At 36.5% G+C, this 22,124-nt stretch overlaps 1 protein-coding gene across 2 annotated transcripts in view; it reads left to right on the plus strand.

Annotated features, from left to right (window-relative positions):
- The first annotated feature begins 276 nt into the window (after positions 1 to 276).
- LOC124457562 overlaps positions 277 to 22,124 on the plus strand; it is a 28,126-nt gene continuing 6,278 nt past the window's right edge. The window contains exons 1-2 of one of the 2 annotated variants that reach the window (XR_006952658.1): positions 873 to 940; positions 2,645 to 2,917. Coding sequence is in view for 1 of the 2 variants with exons in the window: in XM_047007794.1 (XP_046863750.1) it covers positions 868 to 940 (73 nt within the window). In the remaining variant the exon portion in view is untranslated. Of the gene's footprint in view, positions 941 to 2,644; positions 2,918 to 22,124 lie in introns of those variants that run through there. The other variant, XM_047007794.1, reaches the window with a different exon arrangement.

Consider the following 22,124-nt stretch of genomic DNA (forward strand, 5'->3'; position numbering starts at 1 on the left):
ATGGAATAAAATATTTTAAAAGTGATCATTTATTATTTAAAACTGAAAATTTTGAAGTCATTGTTTCTTAAATTCGGTAAAAGGCATATAGAAAAACAGTATTTCATGGAAATATGAAAAAATCTTAGGGAAAATATTTGCTATACCACAACCCCCTCCCTTCCAAATTAAAGGTCTCTGCAACGTCCATGCCCCACGCATCTTACGTCTTTGTCATTGTGCATTTGATTATTTGTTTGCGCCCCACTTATATCATTATAAAACCAAATAACTTTGAACTGCTCAGCCTGAGTAGTTGTTAATATTTGGATACAGAGTGAACTAGTTTATACAACGTCACCAGGTGATGAAATTGTTCTCAGGGAGGAAAATATTTCTACTCTTTTTAATTATTTGGGTAATATGCTCAGTTTTCACTCTTTTGAAATACGCAAGCTATATTGATATTTTAAACGGGAACACTCTCATCGGAATGAATCAATTCGAGAACAATCAGATGGTTGATCATAGTATTAATATTAAAACCCAGAAGTTGACTCCACCGAAGAATAACTTGCTCTTGTTTGTGGGTATTAATAGTGCCCCATCTCACAATAAACGAAGAGCGGCTGGACGAGATACTTGGGTTAAAGAATGCAAAGAACGGTCTGATGTCGTTTGTAAGTATTTCACTGACAGTAAAGATTCTCACGGCAATTTAATTCAGGGTGAGGAAAAAGCGAAACTTGACCACGAAAGCGAGTTACACGGGGACCTTGTTCGTACTGAAACTCCTGGTGGTTTTACTCCTGGTGGGCATCTGATAACTACGATTTCAAATATTATTTGCGGCTCGATGACGACTATTTTATTTGTTTGAATAAGTTAATGTTTGAGCTGGGGAGTGAACAGAGACCAAAGCACAACTTTCAGTGGGGATGGCTACATTGCAGAAAACGAGGTGAGAAGCATATGATTTAGAGTTTTCAGCGTTTTCCGCTGTTGTGTATGTGGTTTGCTATAATGCATAATTAGTATAGTATAGGTAAAAACCATATTATAGATGAAAAACCGCATATTTAAAAGTTATGTAAGATGGAAAGTAGGGGAAAGCAAGATATTTAAAGAGTACAATTTATAATTAACAATAAAATGCTGACTTAAGTTGGAAAACTTTTACCCTGCTAAAAGCTGTCTTCAAACAAATTAATACTTCACGTACACGGTATGTATATTTACAACGCGTAAGGATTAAGAAAGAGTCTTTGTAATATTTTTAGCATCTGAGGCTGCGTTTACGCTATATGGGATTCGCTGATCACGACATCTTCTTTTGCTTTAAAGGTGTAACTGTTCGGAGTAAAAGCTTATTTGGCTGATAGATTTAGTCTATTTGATTGTGTTTCCGAAGTTGAACAATTGCACTGCTATTTAATACAAAGAATATTCAACCTGCTACGATAGCATTCCGGTATGGTGTAAACGGGGCGTGAAGATTAAGGCCTGGTTCTAACGTCGAACTTTATGGCGTTCAATTTCCGCCAAAATTTATGCTTTAATTTTTAGCGTTATAGTTTGCATTCGTGAAATTAAAGTTTACATTTGCGACATTAAAGTTTACATTCGTGACAATAAAGTTTGCATTCGCGACATTAAAGTTCAAATTGGCGACATTAAAGTTTACATTCGCGACATTAAAGTGTACATTCACGACATTAAAGTTAACATTCGCGACATTAAAGTTTACATTAGCGACATTAAAGTTTACATTTGCGAGATTAAAGTTTACATTTGCCACCTTATAGTTTGCATTCGTGACATGAAAGCTTGCATTCGCGACAATAGTTTACATCAATGCTTATAATTCATCAACGTTGAATGTTGGCGGATTGTGTAGGCGTACAATTTCCGACAAAATTATTTTCAATGGGATACGTGGAAACACGGATACGGATGCACAGTGGTCAGATAAACCACATGCGGATAACAGTGAATGCAAATGGCCCAACATTTATTTGCACCAACTAACAAACTATTTCAAAAAATTCATTGAATGTGTTTATAATTTGGCCTAAAGCATTCAAATAATATACGTAAAATAACATATACGGAAAAACGACCTATCTATAATTGAAGTTGATTGAAATGTTGAAGTAATTCTACAAATGCTCAAAATTTGGACGTTAATGACCCTAAGCCTGTATAAAATTTGAAACAAAACGTTTGGAAAGAAGTTGAAGACATATCTGTAGCCCTTTGACTTAGTTGCACATTGGAAAATACACCAGAGTTACTAGTTTGAGTATCTGGTCAGCAGGAAGCCATGTTAGGGATTACTTCGTAGATCATTATATTAGGGCTTACTTCATATTTACGATCAATTGGATTGTGCGTAGAAACCATTGTGTCAAATTGCTCGTAACTAAAGGTTTATTTACAAAGATTGTCTTCGAGTCAAATATCATCAGTAAAGTTTTGCTCTAATGCTAACGATTCAATGGTATTCTACATTAAAAGCCTGTGCTTTATAGAAAGAAAATAAATTATCATTATGTTCTGAAATATGACTCCAATTTACCAGCTCTTAACTACTTCAACAAACAATTATCGCTAATCAAATATGCTAAAATAATATAGTTTTCACTTTTGTATTTTGTACGTTTAGGTCATAATTGGAAAGTACAGTATAAGTAATTAAAAATATAATATTTACTGAATGAGCTGGGTGAAATGTATTACTTGGATTGAAATATACATTGCTGTCTGTACTTTAAACCAGAGCATGCTGAATTGGATTATCAATGAGTTGGTCTGGTCTTTAAATAATCAATGGCTTGGTGTGGTCTTTGGTCTTTATAACTTGGGACAACAAGCAGAAGTTTTGTTAATAGTAAACCTTTTAATTTTTTAAGCTAGATTAAAAATTGGATCAGATTCATATGCAAGATCAAAGTCTGTACAAACAGTAATATTTGTAGCAAACCAGACTGTTCTTCAACAACAGAACTGTTTTATATTGCACAAACAATAATTTCTTTTTCAAAAAATGCCTCACCAAATAGAAGCAAATACAATTCTGCATTAGAATCCAACTTTAACTATTATCACACTTATCACAGCTTCACAAGCAACAAAGAGATCAAAAACTTCACATTATATTAATAAAATGTTCAAGAGCCAATGCATCTAACAAATATTTTAAGTCCATAATTTTCCAGCAAAAAACCTTCGTAATCTGTCTGCATTAAATTTTCATGACTGGATCACATTGCAAAATACGTACTGCTCAGCAAAATTTCATGACTACACTGCTTCAAAACAAAACTTTGTCCAACTATGGATTCAATGGCAGGCACAGTTGAAGTCAAAATAAATTATAGCAGCTCAATTGTAGATTCAAAATACTTTTTAGTTTTAGAATAAGATTGTTAGTGATGACTTTCTAAAAAATATATTTTTACCAGTTAAGTTGCCTCTACGGTTTTGAAGTGTAAATATAACCAAAATGAGCTGCAGTGATATATTTTGACTTACCTTATACCTGACAAAGCATTGATTCAGAACTGGACGTATGTGAGTGTAGTAACGTGTTTTCCCGTTCAAGAGCATGCAACCAAAATGTCGAGTATTATCTTTATCGTTGGTAAATTATAAGCAATGAAAACAAATCCCTTGGCACAGTTGGTGAAAACTGCCAGAATATACGTTCACATTCGTGAAAATGCCTAGCAGTGGGTCAAGATTAGTTTCAAAGAACGATCAAAGCACGAACTAGTCAACCGCGAATGTAGATGAAAGCCATAAAATTGAGTTTGGTTTGCAGTAATTATTCAAGAAAACGCCAAAAGCTTGATTGTGGTCTCCGATATATTTAAAATTTTAATCAAACTAAGCGGAATTTCTTCATTCTTTGGCTCATCAAAAAAATTTCACACAGTTTAACTTGCAAGTAGGCACAAAAATGGCGGCGGCGCGCTCGCCTTTAGACCCATTGAGTTCTATAATAACTGGAGCATTGAGTTCTATAAGACCTGGAGGGAAAACGTCAACAAAATTACTATAAATTACTAGCGCGCGGTCGCGTGGTCCAAAACATGGCGGATTTTGGTTGTCAAAGTCGGCGGAGAGAAGCTGGCTCGTGAAATAAAATTTTTCTCACCCACCCGGATTTGACCACCACGATTAGGAGAATAAAAAATTTCAAAACTATTTTCCTAACATAAACACTTTTTTAAAATTTTATTCATTAAACAATCTGCAAACTTCCGTGGTTTGCGGATGCTGAAATAACGACAGAAAAGTAAACATTCCATGACCCCGGTAAGTTGGACAGTAGTAGTTTTACTATTTTGTTTTAAACACGATACTTGAAGCGTGTTCCTACTACTAAGTTTTAATTTACAGTTATTTTTGTCCAGTCTTGATTGTTCTTCCTTTTATCGCTCGCCAGACGAGGCGAAGCAGCCAATTTTTATCGAGCTTTGCATCCATCTTGTATAATGATGAAGCTAAACTCTCCTGATTTGAATTTAGTTTACCTCCCAAAAATGGGGCAGAATTTGTTCATATTTTTTTTTAAATATGAAGGAAAAGTTTACAACAGAGTTGTGTTGAAATTGAATGGAGTGCCATGCAAAATTAATGAGAAGTATGGTATATGCTGTAAAATTAAAATAACTATTAAACTGCTTGCCTGCTCAATTTGACTGACTGTATAGTGTAGACAATTATAATGGGTTGAAAAGTTGGATGTATGTAAACAGTTTTAAAGTACTACTTAGTGTTTCTGTAAATGAAGTATCTATTGTTATAGTAAACAGGTTACTACTTCAAAACCAAGATAAAAGAATTGTGTTGAACAATGTGCTAAGATTTCCTCCTACCTTGAAATGTTTGTTCAACAATAGCTTATGATTATATCATTAATAAGCATGAAAAATGAAGCATATTATTGTCTCATCTCACCAAATCCATACTTGGTATGATTCCAGGTGATCCACAAATTCACATCGGATGCATTGGTTACAATGAAGTTGAATGTAGAAGAAGCAAAAATAGATGGCAAAGAAATTCTTTGTGTCTTATGAAGAATTAGTACAAATCAATAAAAAGAATTCTTTATACAAATCGTAAACAAATTTAAATTGCTCATGGTCAAGCAACCTTGTCAAAGAAGCAAAGTCTGTCTTCAACGTGTGACCTTTCCAATTATGTTTAGTTTCTTTGTACAAAATACTATTTTTTAGGAACTTGATTTGTAAGTCTTTCATTAGTATTTTTTTACCAAGAGATAAAAGAAACAAATTCAAAGGCTTGATGGAAAATACAATTCCAAAAGACTTAAGTATTGCACAATAATATCTATAGAACTAGCTAAATTTCTTCACTTACACTGTCAATTAACTATTTTGCCTTCATGCAGCAATAGCAGAGTGATTTTGTCAGAGAAAGCAATGCACTTTCCTAGTTTCCAAACTAGTTTCCAAGTATGTATTTTCAATGGAAAATTAAGGTAGTTCTGTTCAGTAATAGATTCAAGGTTCTGCCAAGCAGCTTACAAAATACTAATTTCCAACCAACAGTATCATCATGGTGTTTTGAATTTTTTTCCTTTTGTAGCTCTTCTAGTTCAACATACTTTCTTTATAAGTTTTCAGTGTATTTATCAGGTGATTAAAATACACTTATGATACTTATCCATGGTACATTTTCATATGACTTATGTTATAGGTTTGAAGCAAACATTTTCTCGCTTCATTAGGATCTTTTTAACACAGATTTATCCATTTGAGAAAGTGAAATAGTTGCAACAAACTGTTTAAAGCCGTTTGATTTTCACTTTTAAAAGGTAAAAATGTTATAAAATAACTTAAATGTCACAGGCAAAATATGCGTTTCTCTACCGTCGATTTTCTTTATTTTGATTTGTGTGTGTGTGTTCTGTGTTTTTCACGCAATGCTGAAGAATTATTTTCGCATGATATGCTGTCGGTATTATAATTGTTTTTTTCTCAATTGCTATCTTTCGCATACGAAATCAGGAGGGAGTAAACATTGAAAGAAAAATTTAAAGTGGAAGTTTTTACCACCAAAATCTGTCATTACCGCCATGTTTTTGACCACGGGGTCCAGGCTCCTTTTCCCCTCAGGTCTTATAGAACTCGATGAACTAGAGCGGCTAAATGGACTGGGACCTGACGCGTATAAATGGCGGCCAATAGACCTATTTCCGGCTGAAATGATCGCTTTGCAGAAAATTTATATTCTCGACCTCGCCTAATGTCTATAGCTAATTATACAGACTTCTTCGAAAACGAGCATGATATCTTTTTGGTATTTTTTTAAAATGCCAGCACTTCAATCATTCAATATTTGAGCATCGTAGTGTCGACAAAAAGGAACAAGTCGCTTTCACAGGTAAGATATTTCTTTGTTTGCTCATTAAAAATTAAAAAGCAATTGAACTTGAAGCCTGAGCGATAAAATCCGACTGATGTTTTCCTGTTTTTGTTTTTAAATATCAACATACTTTTCCACTTATTTGTTAATGTGTGAAACCGTAAATATGTTGGACATAAAAAAATTCTTCTCTTTTTACTCAGTAGGCAGATACTACGAAAAAGCGATCACCCCAAAGAGTACCCATGAAGTAGAGCAGAGTTTGTTCTAATCAATTTCCTGACAACTCGAAGAGATGATCGGATAGCAAAATGCTTCTAGAATATGCTGCAGTACCAGTACCAACACTATTTCATAGATAATTATATGAAGACAATTGGAAGATGCTATTGACCAGACAGTCTAGCTGCAAAATGCTAAGGCTGAATACCAAGGTAAACGACTTATAGCCTTCCCTGTCCAACAGTTATTTGAACTTGGACTATTTCTAACGATGGAGACAATGCATTTAGTAAAGATGCCTTGAATGCTTTGAAAGTAAAGGTCAAATACCAAATAAACATGACAAAGTTTCGTGTGTCTTGATGCTTGATGAAATGTCATGTAAAAAGGTGATAAGGTTTGTGCTTGTGTCAATATTGACACTGGGATTGATGAGGACTTACTGCAATTGTACAATCCATGCAGTGTGTTTTGTCTAACTACAATGTAAAATCATGTCAAATCTTTATTAAATTATTTTGTAGAATATTGTGCGAATGTTACTTATATGTAATGCATACAATATTGAAGCATTAAAGATTTAGTAATGAAAACCTCAGTGCTGTATATTTCTTCTTAATTTTAGTTTTAGCTGAAGAAATATCTTGAGCCTATTCATCTAATAAAGTACAGAATGGATATTTCCATTTGCTTTGTTTGTTTTGACTTTTCAAAGTTTTTCTTCAATTTTTTCCTTCTTAATTTATTTCATAATATGAATGAAATACAGGTAGTACAGTTTCATAACTCGATAATTTCGGAAAAGCTTTAAGCTTCTAGCATTAATTAACCAAAATGTTAAACATTAATTATGCATGTTTAATTCATTTGGTTTTATTGCCTAATTTTTACATGTGTACATGCACTTCATCTTTCTTGCTAAACAACACCAGATGTTGCATATGTAGAGGGAAAAATCCCATAGCAACTGGTAGTAGTTATGGTGCAGGTATGGTCCCGGAAGTAAACGGAGCTCTTCCCGTGTCAATTAGTTTCTAGTCCTAGGAAGTAAACAGAGCGCGTGCGTGTAAACCGAAAAAGAACTTAGCGTGGAAATCTTAAATGTAATAGGTTCTCATAATAAAGGAAAATGAGACAAATGACAAAATAAAATGGGGTTTTCAACGGTAGTGACCATAATGTATTGTTTTCTTGTCAATTAAAAACATTTTATCGAAACTTAACGTGACAAGAAACATGGTGACAAGAAATACTATCTAATTTATTAAAGCATCAAATAAAATGTCAGACGCACTCATCGTGTATTTTATTACACGATTCAATATTAGTCGAACTATTGTCTTAAAAAATGTTATTTACGTTGCTCAATATTGCATTGCTTTAGGATGTTTTGGGAAAAAACAAAAAATATGGCACACATGTTTAATTACCTATGTGCAGACACTGTTGAGTTTGAAGAAATTAGTCACAGTGATCTTATCAATTTGATTTTCGCCGAGTTTATAAATAAAAAGATTCAAGAGCTACGAAGAGCTGAAAAGGATAACAGTAAAGCAGACCCTTGGGTAGATTATCAAAACGTTTTAGAAATGATGACTGCGAAGATCGCAGGTTCAATTTTGCAGCTTAAGCAGTCGAGACAATTAATTGCGAGCATGTCTGGAATGGAATATGTGAAGCTTTTAAGTTTCTAAAGAACTGTGGACCTTCGAACTCTCATGCATGATAGTCCGGGGCTGAAACACTGTTTTTAAAGGGTACCTCGACAAAAATACAAAGTGCAACTTTTTTCCAGAAATGTGTCCAGGGACCATATGGAAGTATTTTAGGACACGTTGCCACTTCCCAAACCCTGGGCAAGTCCTAGATATTGACCTCCTGTAAAAATCACCAATATATGATAAATAGCACATATTATGAACCGATGTTTCAAAATGTTTGATTAGAATACTATCCCGAAAGTAATTTACGGGATTCTGGTCAAGTGAAGGAAAGATGAAAAGGACTTGAAAAGAGAGTAAAAAGTACGTGAAACCGTTGAAAGGGAAGCGAATGGAGTTAGCAATTCGTTTTTCAGATTCAGTTGCATGCACGCAGCAACATGCGCGTTCTTGATCCGCATGGACAAGGTGTGTACGGATGCAACATGCAGGCAGCGCACTTTTGGCAAGCGAGCGTCAGCATTGGTTATTGTTGAGCGATAAGGTTGCAAGGTAGGTAGACGAATTTATCGTTGTTGAGCTTTGCATTCGCATAGTTTGATGACAACCATGGCACTGCAACGTGTGCTTTGCTGGCAACCCAACTTCTCGGTCCGACATGTGACTGTGGTGGACGGCTCGCCTGTGCACTCAAACTGCGGTCGGTCGCGTGTTGGTGTTTGCACATTACACGTTAAGGATGCTGACGATCATACGGCTCTATCCAACCCGTCTTGAAACACGGACCAAGGAGTCTAACATGTGCGCAAGTCTACGGGTGATTGAAACCTGTGGGTACAATGAAAGTAAAGACTGTCCTAGACAGTTGAGGTGAGAAGTCTCATCGAGACTGCATCATCGACCGACCTATTCTGCTCTCAGAGAGGTTTGAGTAAGAGCGTATCTGTTGGGACCCGAAAGATGGTGAACTATGCCTGAATAGGGTGAAGCCAGTGGAAACACTGGTGGAAGCTCGTAGCGATTCTGACGTGCAAATCGATCGTCGAATTTGGGCATAGCGGCGAAAGACTAATCGAACCATCTAGTAGCTGGTTCCCTCCGAAGTTTCCCTCAGGATAGCTGGAGCTCTTTGTGCAGTTTTATCAGGTAAAGCGAATGATTAGAGGTCTTAGGGTCGAAATGACTTTAACCTATTCTCAAACTTTAAATTGGTAAGAAGTCCAACTTGCTTAACTGAAGTTGGACATTCGAATGCGAGCTCTTAGAGGGCCATTTTTAGTAAGCAGAACTAGCGATGCGGGATGAACTAAACGCTGAGTTAAGGTGCCAAAGTCGACGCTCATAAGATCCCACAAAAGGTGTTAGTTGATATTGACAGCAGGACGGTGGCCATGGAAGTCGGAATCCGCTAAGGAGTGTGTAACAACTCACCTGCCGAATCAACTAGCCCTGAAAATGGATGGCGCTCAAGCGTTGCACCTATACTCGGCCGTCAAAGCAAGTGCAATGTTTTGACGAGTAGGAGAGCGCAGTGGTCGTGACGCAGCCTTTGGCGCAAGCCAGGGTGAAACGGCCAGTGGTGCAGATCTTGGTGGTAGTAGCAAATATTCAAATGAGAACTTTGAAGACTGAAGTGGAGTAAGGTTCCATATGAACAGCAGTTGGACATTGGTTAGTCGATCCTAAGAGATAGGGAAATTCCGTTACAAAGCGTCCCATTTGTTCACCGCCTATCGAAAGGGAATCGGGTTAATATTCCCGAACCAGAATAGGGGGATACTGCCACCTAGTGGTACAAGCGGCAACGCAACCGAACTCGGAGACGTCGGCTAGAGCCCCGGGAAGAGTTCTCTTTTCTTTTTAACGGACAACGTTACGTCGTTTGTGGTTATAAAGGATTCATCGTGCAACTTTTTTCATTGAGAACAAACACATGTTTGTGGATAAAAAATATTGCTGGTCAGTTTAAGCAATATGAAAAGGAAGAATTTTGCGTTGTCTTTCATCCATTCAAAGATTTGATCTTTGCTTCGCAGCTTGATAAGATATTAGATATTCTTATGCTAAAAAATGATATAAGAAGTATTTTTGACTGTCAAGTATTGAAATTTTGGTACCAAGGAATACACGGTTTTTCCGATTTTTTCCATTTTGCTAGTAGGTTATATTTTGCCTTTGCCCAGGGTTTGGGAAGTGGCAATATGTCCTAAAATACTTTCATATGGTCCCTGAACACATCTCTGGAAAAAAGTTGCACTTAGTATTTTTGTCGAGGTACCCTTAACTCAGCCCCTGACTATGAGACATATTTTGACAATCTGTTTAGTGTTACTTGGATAGAACTAGTGTTAATGCACACGGAAAAAAACCGTCCTCCTTTTTCTCAACATCTCTTTGACTATGCTGATTGTAGTTGTAAACTGAAATACAAATCAACTATGTAATTGCTTTGACAAAAAAATAAAATACAAATTTCAATGTTATTGCATTTTGACTTAAGTTGTTTTATGACCACGACATTGGGAAAATGGGAATCTGTAGCAGCAAACGTGTAAATAGAAATGTAAAAAGCGACAAAAATCATAATCGTCAGAAAATGTTTCGCTTGGGTATAGGTTTCGGACGCAACGATCTCAATCTTGAGGGTCATTTGCAAACAGGATACACAAGCAAAACGGTCAAAAATTATGGACCTGTAGCAGTTAAGGCTGTAACAGATAACACAGTAAAGGAAGTGTCACCTGTAAACGATAACATTGAACCCTCAATTATGAGTAATTAAAAGTAATTGACAGCTATTTGCAAAATTATTATCTTGAGAACATTACCACGAGTGATACCGACAAGTACCTAGCCATTGTGTACTTTGACCCCATACGTTCCGGAAGCTATGGGGGTGTTGAACGTTTGTACGATGATGTGAAAAGCGAAGGAATATTTGATAATAGTCGTAAAAAAAGTTAAAGAATGGTTGAGCCAACAAGATGCATATACAATGCATAAGCCAACTCGAAGAATGTTTGAAAGAAATCGCGTTCTGGTGAGCGGTATTAATGCCCAATGGCAGTTGGATTTAGCAGACTTACAATCTCTACAAAGATATAACGAAGGTTATCGGTATCTTCTTATCTGTATCGATTTTTTTCAAAGTATGCTTGAGATTTTCCATTGAAAAAAAAAATCAGGCCGTACATTAAAGAACGCTTTTTAGAAGATATTATCATCACGACGCAAGGCTATTCACATTCAAACGGGGCTTTTTCAATCGAGACTTTAAGAAACTCATGACAAAAGAAAACATTACATTGCTCAACACATTTAACGAGACAAAGGCATCGATCGTTTAAAGTTTGATACGTACACTGAAAGCAAAAATATGGTGTTGTATTACCGCAAATAAAACGATGAGATTCGTCGACATGTTGCCTGAAATTTTTTCTGGAAATTTTCACTGTAATTCAACCACGTAATCCTCCTATATACAGGTTGAACGATTATGATGGGGAAGAACTTAAAGGAACGATTTATGAAAAAGAACTTCAAATAGTCATCAAGAAAGATGATGTTTACGACATTGAAAAAATATTTAAGAAACGGGGCAGAGGGAGCAATTTACAATATCTTGTAAAGTGGTCAGGTTACCCAATTAAGTTTAATTCTTTGGTACTTGCTTTAGAAATACATGTATAAAACGTAGCTGTGTGCTTGATCTCTTTCATTTTACAATTTATATTAATGATGAGCGGATCACACTTTTTCTGAAATTACGTAGTAATGCATCTCTGCCTCTATTTCCAGATAATAAAGTTTCAGGTTATTGTGTAAAATTACCTCACGTTGTGAATTTAATTGGTATTTGGGAAGTAGGATTGTATTCAATTACATATCCTCATTTATGGTACAAGTTGAAAAAAGGTTTAGATACACATATATATGTAACTTACAAATCAGGTCTACCTATTTCGGTATTTGTCGACTATGGCTGTTATGAAAAAGCCTTCGACCTTGTAAAAGCAATTAATGAGACTCTTGACAACTAAATAAACGACAAGATTCATTTGAGCTTTGACCCCAGAAAAGGTTAAAGTCCATGTAAAACAAGGTTACAAAGTATTATTTAATCATCAAATATCAATCTTACTCGGCTTTAGAGGAAAAGAAGTAGATGTTTCAGAAACAACCGAAAGCCCTTATGCTTCTGATTTGCACAGATCCGTCGTGATGTATGTCTATTGCAACATTGTACAACCCCAAGTTGTTGGAGACGTCAATGTAAAATTACTAAAGGTAGTTGCTATTCAAGGAAAATATGGAGACATTGTTTCGAGAACATTCACTAATATCCAATACTTGCCCGTGCAAACAAATCTTTTGAGGACATCGAAATTCTTTTAAGGACGAATTAGAAAATCACATTGCATTTGAACGAGGGAAGTGGATAGTGACACTTCATTTCAGAAAACAAGCTTCATCTTATTTTACATAAGAAAAAATATTGAGTAGACCAAACCGTTATGTTCAATATTATCTCAATCAACAAAAAGGATACGGTTCGTAACCTGTCTTTAGGGGAGCGTCCTGGCAAAAAGGTTATGAGCAGATGGGTTATGGTCTTGGTGGTTTATTTCGTAAATTCGCTAGAGCTGCAATACCTTTGGCAAAAACTGGCGGAAAAGCTCTAGGTAAAATTGCCCTCGATACAGGTGCAAACACTTTGGCGATGTTGTCTTAGGGAAAACTTTTAAAAAGCTGCAAATCTCTTGTTAATCAAGCAGCCAATGAAACAGGGGAAAAAAGCTGTAAATCATATACAAAAGTTTGCTCAAACAGGAAGAGGAATACCCCTGAAGAAACACGCCAAAAAAAACAGCTAAAAAGAATCGTTTTCTCATGTGATTTACCATTCAGCCAAGAGACATAAAGCAGCTAAAGAAGCAGAAGATATTTTCGGTTAAATATGGAGTTCGCTCATCTAAAATCAGCAGAATGTAGACAAAGTGAACTTGATATATTTTTCGTATCCCCAACACAAACCAGTTTGGAAAAGGGGAGATGGATAGACCCTCCACCGGTATGTAGTGTATCTGAAAGCGGCCCCATTACTTTTTTTAGCGCCAAGTACAGAAGACTATGTTGACTTGTCTAACAGAATATTGATGGTCAGAGCAAAAGTAACGAAAGCTGACGGTGGAAATCTCAACGATCGCGCTAAAGTGGGGCCGGTAAACAATATCTTGCATAATTTGTTAAGCAAGTTAATGTGTTTTTGAAAGAGAAGCTAGTAACCCAACCGACAGGAACTTATGCTTATCGTGCAAATATCGATGCACTTTTGAATTATGGTTCATCAGCTTAACAATCCCAGCTGATAGCTGTGTTGTTTTTAAAGGAAGAAGCTTCAAAAATGGAGGTTGCTAACCCAGAGAACGCTAGTCCAAACAAAGGCTTGAAAGCACGAAGTAAGTTCACTGTGGGAAGTGCAATTGTCGAAATGATAGACCCTATATTTTTTAATGTTTTCTTCGGTGAACGCATCCTGCTTAGCTATGCTGATTTGAAAGTGGTAGTGAACCGTACCAGTGACGAGTTTGCCCTAATGGCATACCAGGACGATGCAGCCTTTAAAGTGAAACTGGTGGATGTTTATCTATGAGTTTACAAATTTAAAGTGAATTCTAGTAGAGCTATGTCTCTCGAAGTTGCAAGAAAAAAAGCCAAGCCGTTTACCCTGTAAGGCGTGTGGACTGCAAAATCCTTTTAAACTGTCGTTTGGTAACAATCCAAGGTACATAGAAGCAATTCTATCACAATTTGCTGGCACTGGAAAAATATTTTTAACGCCGGAAATGGAAATGCTCGTGACAAGTTTCTAAAGTGTTTTGCTTTGTACTTTTTTGATTTGACGCCTGATATGTGTAGTACGAAGAACATTTTAATACAGTGCAAAAAGGAAATCATGCTATTGACATACAATTCTCAACAGCACCAACTTATGCTGTTGGTCTTGTCTGCTATGGAGAGTTTGAAAATATAATCTTAATCGACTCGGAAAGAACTGTTGTCTATGACTACATTGGTTAAATGGACACCTCCCAAATATCGCCTGCTTCGAGATCGGATCTTGTTACAAGCAAAAAGTTTCTTGGTGTTTTTGCAGCCAATCGTGTACCTAAAGTAATCAAAAGCTATCCGAATGGGCTTATAGAAAACATCAATATCAGCAGAAAACATGGAAGTCATTGGGCTGCATTTTACTTTCCGTCTTAACGTAAAGCCGAATTCTTCGACAGCTATGGTTAGTCGCCTGAGATTTATCATTAATTCTTTAGACACGATTTGAAACATTATGATTGGGTTTTTAATGCACGCAAAGTACCAAGTACTTAGACCGATGTATGTGGACAGTATTGTACCTTTTACCTAAGCCAAAGAGTGCGAGGACATAGTATAAGTAGAATTGTGAGCATATTTCATGGTAATACTGTTGAAAACGTTAAGAAGGTATGTCGAATTTTGTAAACAAACATTTTCAAATAGAAACTAGTGTAATCCCTAACGATGAAAATCAGTCAAGTACAAACTTATTTCTAAAAGATTGAAGTGTTTAATTATCAATAAAAAAGTTCTTTGTGTAACTTAATCGCTTGCGTTTTGTATTTACATATTCTAATAGACAACAATCAGGAAAATGATAACAGCTGCGATTTTTATTTAAAGAAAAAATCCTTTACAAGACATATTGATAGCTTAACCAACGCAAATGAGTTTTCTTGTGTGTAAAGGAAGCTTTGGTCGATGTCAATTTCGTTTTTGATGAGCTAGGATAAACTGTTCGCTTTCTTCACGTGGTGAAGTTTCTGTTTCAGCCTCCCTCCATCTCATATCATTTCTAACCAAATCTCGACGAATGTTTGTTTTTGATAAAATCCGAAACAACTCTTTAGACCCTTGAGGATCTAAATTTTTTCTTTCCTCTCACAGCATCGCTAATTAGATGTGTTATGCTTGATTGCGGAATGGTGACTCCCTCAAGTTTGACTTGTCCAAAACCGTCCCAAGATATTATACTCGATGCGTTCTAAGACGCTGCACTATTGCTTTCACCCGCTCACGCTTAATTTTTGGCACACTTTGTACAATGACAGAGTCAGCTAATGTCTGATTGAGTTTTTTTTATTCCCATCAACAGTGTCTTCCACGCGTACCATGGGTATCTGATTATCTTTCTGTTGCTTAAATTTAAGGAATTGTTCAAAGTTTGCGTCAAAAAATTTTTGTCTTTGATCGTCACTCATGTCGTCTTGTTGAATAATATGTGAGAGCTGCAAATCTTTGTTCATCATATTCTTCATAATCGGACTAGTTTCAAGTTTTTTCTGTTTTTCGTATCGGTTAAATACATCCTCAGGAACAAGAATGGTACGTTTAACATGCTTCATTTTGTGAACAAACTTCCCAATATACTTATAACAGGCGGCAGTAAAGCAGTCAGTAAATTTCCTCCCTTCTCATTCAAAAGTTTTTTCTTCTTTGCCCGTCAGATTTTTTTGTTAGTTAGCGCTCTCTGGTGTTTCTTGTACCTTGACAACAGTCGCATTTGACCGACAGAAACTGCGACAGTTCCTTTTAAAACATTGATAGCGTGTTCACATATTCACACAATAACGTTGAAGGGTCCATCCACAATTATCACTTTTCGAACTTTTGGTTTTGATTAAACTCCAAATTTAAATGATCGACTACAGCAATCGTGATAGGCCTCTTACAGTTATCTAAAGTGCAGTCAGCAGGGATGTTATTGCGAGTTATCTGATGATGACAAGTACGAGGTTTACCTTCTTCAAGATTGACCTTCGCTGCTTAGTCTAAATCAGTTTTATACCATCTAGTATGATATTTATCGATATCATTACGTATTGTACGACCAAAGTTTTTTAAAGAAGTAATCAAACACAAACCATCTGCATCATCGTTACTAGAATATTGGAGTAGTTGGGTAACAGGAAAAGTAAGGTCGAAAAGCATCTTGTTATCACGAGGCAAAAAAATGAACTCAAATATAGCTAGAAAGTGAAAGAGAGGGCCTTCTTTGCTGGATGTCTCCACATTGCTGTTGCGTTCATGATTGTAGTATATCTCCTCAAGTGTGAAAACGATTAGCAAAAATAGATCCTCAAACGTGTCAAGACTTTGAATGAGCTCCACCCTCCTAGTTTTGAAAGCCCTTTTCAACCTTTTTTTTAAGAGTGTGAGCAATATTTGGTGAGATTGGTTTCTAGCAGAAGCAGCCTTGTATCAGAAGAAATGAAAAAATTTGCGACCTCCTTTACTCTTTCCAATAGATTTCTAACAGACTGAACAGAGCAAGATTAAGAAATACTTAAATTAAGTCTATGGCTATAGCAATGAGTGTAGCTTTTTTGTTTAAGCGTTTGATATGTGCAACAAGACCGTTTATGTAGCCAGAAACAGTGCCAGCACCATCGTAACCCTGTCCACGACAATCATTTATGTCCAAGAAAAGATCCTCGTTTATGCATTTTAAAATGACAGAGGCAAGATTCTTCCCAGCTAAGCCTTCCCTTCAATGAACGAAACGAAAGAAATCTTCTCTGATATTGATCTCAGAATCAATAAAACAAAGCACAAGTGACATTTGTTCTTTATGAGAAATGTCGCAGGTCTCATCAGTAATGATCGCATAATACTTACTTTTCTTTACCTCAGAGACAAGTTGTTGAGTTATGTATTGTCCACAGCATCTGATTAACTCATTTTGAGTGGTTTTGGAAACATAAGAAGCATTCTTAGGATGTTTTTTTTAAATGACCATCTAGAGTAACATCGCCACCTCGAACACGGAAGTTAAGCAACCTCAGAAAATTTCCTACGCCTGGACACGAGTAATTGCCTATTTCAGAGTAATATTTGGAATCAACTCGTTTTCTAGTTTCCTAAAAGAAAAGTTGTAATTGCACAACCTCACCATCAGTAAGACTACAAAAGTAAAATCATATTGTAGGTAGATTAAGTACAGAACATTACGCTGTTACTAAACAGATATTGTAATACCTGTAAAATATTGGTTTATTTGTTACATTATTTACCGATTGAGTGACGAAGGACTTTTCTTGCTTGCATATTATGCATATTGATGGAAAAACTGCTTTAGTTCTGATCGGAGGTTTAGAACTGTCATGCAAAACGAGGATGATCGTAACAGTTTCGTGTGAGGCTCATTTACATCTTTCGACTTATTTTCTTGTATATAGTTTTCATTGGCAGTGGCTGCTGAAGCTTCAAACTTTTTGCTCATTCTTTTTTCAGCCCGTCTAATGAGGCCGACATTGGTGAACTTTGCATAGCATTTTCTATGGTACTTTAACTCTCCACGGTACTCAGCCAAAGGACTTTTCATGGACTGAATTGTTTTCATGAAATTTTTGTTCTTTTCAGCGATGTCTCTATGCTCACCATTGTATAGTAACCAAAGCTCGTGACAATGTAAAGCTTTTTTCAAAGATATCTCTGTAAAATCAGTCAATGGCCCATTTTCACCATTAAAATGGATTACACATCCCCGCAAGCTCGCCTTTTTGTTGTTTTGATCATTGTGCAAGTTTCGTGCGTGGTCACGAGAGAACAACTCTTAATAACTTTGTTGCGTGTGGTTCTATTTCCACACGCAACAAAGATAGTGTTAACCACATATATTTATCAAACAATTTATTAATCAACGCGTAAATATCAAAGTAGATAAGTGTCTTAATAATAATATCAATAACAGTAAAACTTATCTCCTCTGTCTGAGTACAACCGTGAGTGTTTATTCTTGAGCGTTCGTGAGTCCAACAATAACTCACAATAGATTTCCAAATAGATTAAAGGCACAAAAGCCAAAAGATAGTTATGGCACAAAAGCCAAGATAGTTGTCTGGTAGATTGTAGCTTGTCAACCTACTTCGGTAGGCTATGCCTCCTAAATTTATCTCCTCGTAGCTTGTGCTCATAGGTTGTTCTCGTAGGTTGTACTCAGTGGTGTAAACTACTTATATATATATAATATCTAATGGGAAGTGTTGTGGTTTTGTGACCTACATCCCATACGCAATACAGTATTTTACAGCAAGATATAGTAAACAAAAATAACAACAAATGCGTTTGCGGCTCTAAAATATGTTTACGCATGTAAGCAAGCTTCTAGCGCATGCAAGCAAGCTTCTAGATTATGTCCTAATTGGTAATGACATTGCAAAATGGATTTTAAAGTTAAAATATAAAAGTATGGAATGCTTAGTAATATAATATAATATAATAATACTTTATAAATGATATTACATGATAGTAGTTGCTATCATGTAACAGTGTACCCGCAATTTTTGGTATATTGTCAGCAGTTTCACAAATAAAACAAGATGGCGACAGGTAAAACTTTAAACGAATATAATGAAACTTTGGAGTATTGAAACACCAAAGATTGCAATTTTAAGAGATGCAAACAACTTAAATCATATTCAGTCAGTAAAAATAAGTAGTTTTATGTCACATTTATGTAGTCATGATTTTCGGCATTTAGAAATCATTTTTTAGCACATTCTTTTGATACAGAATACGGCCTACTACTTCGCCTTTAGAGATTCTCTTGTTATTAATTATTAATGTTGACACATACATAAAAGGTAAAAGTATTTCCGGATTTTAAATGACTTTTTATTGAGCTTTTGACTTTTGCTTCGAGCTTTCATTAGAATGAGTATATTATACATTTACACGTGCTTTTAGCTTGTAGGTGCTTAGAGCGTCTAATTGGATTAGCAAGTGGATTAATGTCATTGGATAGGGTGAAATGCGTTGCCATGGGTTTCAGTGTATTGTGAATATGATCGGTGTTAATATTATTAGAGTGTAGTGTGGTAGTTTTGGTGTTGTTTGTAGTTTTTTGTCCTTTCTCTTTAGTTGTGTGTATATGATGGGTATGTCGATATGTGTGCTTACTGTGTCATTGTTTTTACTAAACCAAGCTTCTTTAAATTCACGTGCGTGTTTAGTCGGTGCGCGTCCGAGTACTTTAGTTTCTGTCCAATCGAATGTGTGGTTGTTTCCGTGGGTATGTCTCGCCGGTAGTGAGTTCGGATCTCGTCGTTTTATGGCGTTTTTGTGTTCTGTGAGTCTTGTTTCGATTTTCTTTGATGTTTGTCCTATGAAATGCTTTGAACAGTCTATACATTGTATCATATAGATCGCGTCAGTTGTATCATGAATTGTTGTTTTGTCTTTATATTTGGTGAAACATGATTCGAGTTTTTGTGTAGGTTTGTGGTCGACGTTAATATCAAATGGTCGAAAAAGTCTGGCAATCATTTCTGATGTTCCGTATATGTATGGTAATGTGTGATGATTTTTACTGTTTCTTCGGTTTGTGTTTTGTTTTGTATTTTGTATATAGTTTTGTTTATGAAGTTTCCAGGGTAATTGTTTTTAATAAACGTGGAGTATAAGTAGTTGCATTCTGTTTTTTTGGCTTCTTCCGTATTACAATGAGTGTTTATCCGGTTAAAAAGTGTTCAAATGCAGCTTATTTTGTGTTGTGTTGGATGATTGCTGTTGAAATCGAGTATTTGGTCTGTGTGGGTGGTTTTGCGGTATACTTGTGTGTTTAGTGTACCATCATCTGTTCTGATTAGTATGATGTCAAAGAAGGTAAGTTGTTTGTCGTGCTCTTCATCTTTAGCAAAGGTGATGTTCTTTGTGGTATTGTTAAAGATGTGTAGGATTTGTTCTGTTTTCTCTTTCTTGACTATGGCAAAGACGTCGTTGACATATCTTTTCCATAGTCTGATTCTTGTGTTGTTTTTGACTCATTGTGTTTCGACGTGTTGCATGACGGCTTCTGCGAGAAAGGTGGATAGTGGTGATCCCATTAGTGTGCCTGAAATTTGTCTGTAGTAGGTGTAGCGTCTAATTGGATTAGCGGGTTAATTAATGTGATTAGATGGCGTGAAATGCCATGCGTTGCCATGGGTTGCCTTTGTTTGGCACTGAATTCACCTTCCAAGACACATACTACAGACAAATTTCAAGCACATCCATTGGGTCACCACTATCTACCTTCCTCGCAGAATTCGTCTTCTTCATATCTTCTTCATTTTCTATCGCTTTAGCAGTGTTAGACGCTCTATGCTTTTCTTCCAGTTACAGAAAGCAGTGACAGAAACCAGTGACAGATTGAGTAAAATAAATGGTGAATTATTGTGTGGTTGCCTTTATTCTGTACACGTTTCACAGCAGGCTGCTGGCTTCCGCGATGGTTCGAGCCATTCGGATAGGAAAAATCTTCCTCTAATTCTTTTTCTCAAAGCTTTCGCCATCGTTGAAGTCCCTTATAACTTATCCATGTATCAGTATTTGCTGTTGATATCTCACTAACTGGGTAACAATCATTACTGCTGATTTATGGGCTGGCATTTTCTCTTTCTAATGTTTCGTTATCGTTTTTCGATTTTCCACGAATTTTTTTGAGAATGAAAAAGTGATGCTATTTTCGTTTGACCACTCGCATCAGCGATTGTCTGCTTATTTTTATTTGCATCTCTCTTTACTCGTATAGCCCATGCTACTTATTGAACGAACCGATTAATTGTTTTACAGAGCAATATTTATATAGTACTCATTAAAAATAACAAATATTACGTCATTCGTCAGAGTATTTCCTCTATTTAATCTAAATGTTGAAACCTAAAAAAATTTGTTGACGTCATTTAGCTAAGTTTTTCTTTGGTGTTAACCGTGTGGGAACGGACACACTGGTAAACCAAACCAGAGGCGGATTGAAACTACAAGTTTTGTGTCCTCACAACGAAGAACTAAAAGTTTTGTGTCCTCACAACGAAAGCATTAGAAAAATAAACTATTGTCTGGGTTAGATAAAGAACTATGAGAAATTTGTGCAACATCGGGCATTCATTGAGCAAAGGTATTGTTTCCAAAACCTGGACTAAGAGCTCAAGTGCCTAAAAATACTTATAATTCAATGGCGGGAGAAATGTTGCTCGTCTATCGCAAGCGATGATGACCTTGACAAGTTAACTTAAGTACTAAAAGGCTAGGTACGGTAAGTTCTAAGATGGCTAATGAGCCCAATCTTGGCAGGAAATGTCCTCGAACAAGAAGGGCAAACCAGAGATGCATCTGATGTTGAAGCACTGGCTGTTCTTGATTTCCGCAGCTCACGTTTCTGTTTGGCTTCCATAGTCCGCCTTTCTTCTGACACTTGACAGCCCTTGAAGACGAGATCGCGCCAGGTTGATCGGTTCCATGCAAGTTTGTCCGATGTTGCGGTGTTTATGTTAAAAGTCTTCAGTGAGGTCTTTAATGTGCCCTTGAACCGCTTCTTCTGGCCTCCGACTGATCTATTGCCGTTGGAGTGCTCACCATAAAGCAGTTGCTTAGGTATTCGCTCATCTGTTATTCGAGCAATGTGGCCTACCCATCGGATCTGTGCTCTCATCAGCAAGATGTAGATGGATGGCTGATTGGATCGGGAGAGGACATCTGTGTCTGGCACCTTGTCTTGCCACTTTATTCTCAATATCTGACGGAGACAGGTTGTGTGGAAAAGATTCAGCTGTCTCGCATGCCTCTGGTAAACAGTCAAGGATTCACACGCAAACAGGAGAGTTGATAATACTATGGCAGAGTAACCCTTCCGTTTCATTGCAGTGGTTATCCCTCTACGCTCCCAAACGTTTGTGCGCAACCTGCCAAAAGCGGAGCTGGCTTTGGCGATCCGGTTGTTCACCTCTGCATCAATAGTCACAGCTCTGGAAGAGTGCTCCCTAAGTATATGAATTTGTCAATTGTCTG

The sequence above is a fragment of the Xenia sp. Carnegie-2017 genome, unplaced genomic scaffold, assembly GCF_021976095.1.
Source record: "Xenia sp. Carnegie-2017 unplaced genomic scaffold, XeniaSp_v1 HiC_scaffold_6, whole genome shotgun sequence".
NCBI lineage: Eukaryota > Metazoa > Cnidaria > Anthozoa > Malacalcyonacea > Xeniidae > Xenia > Xenia sp. Carnegie-2017.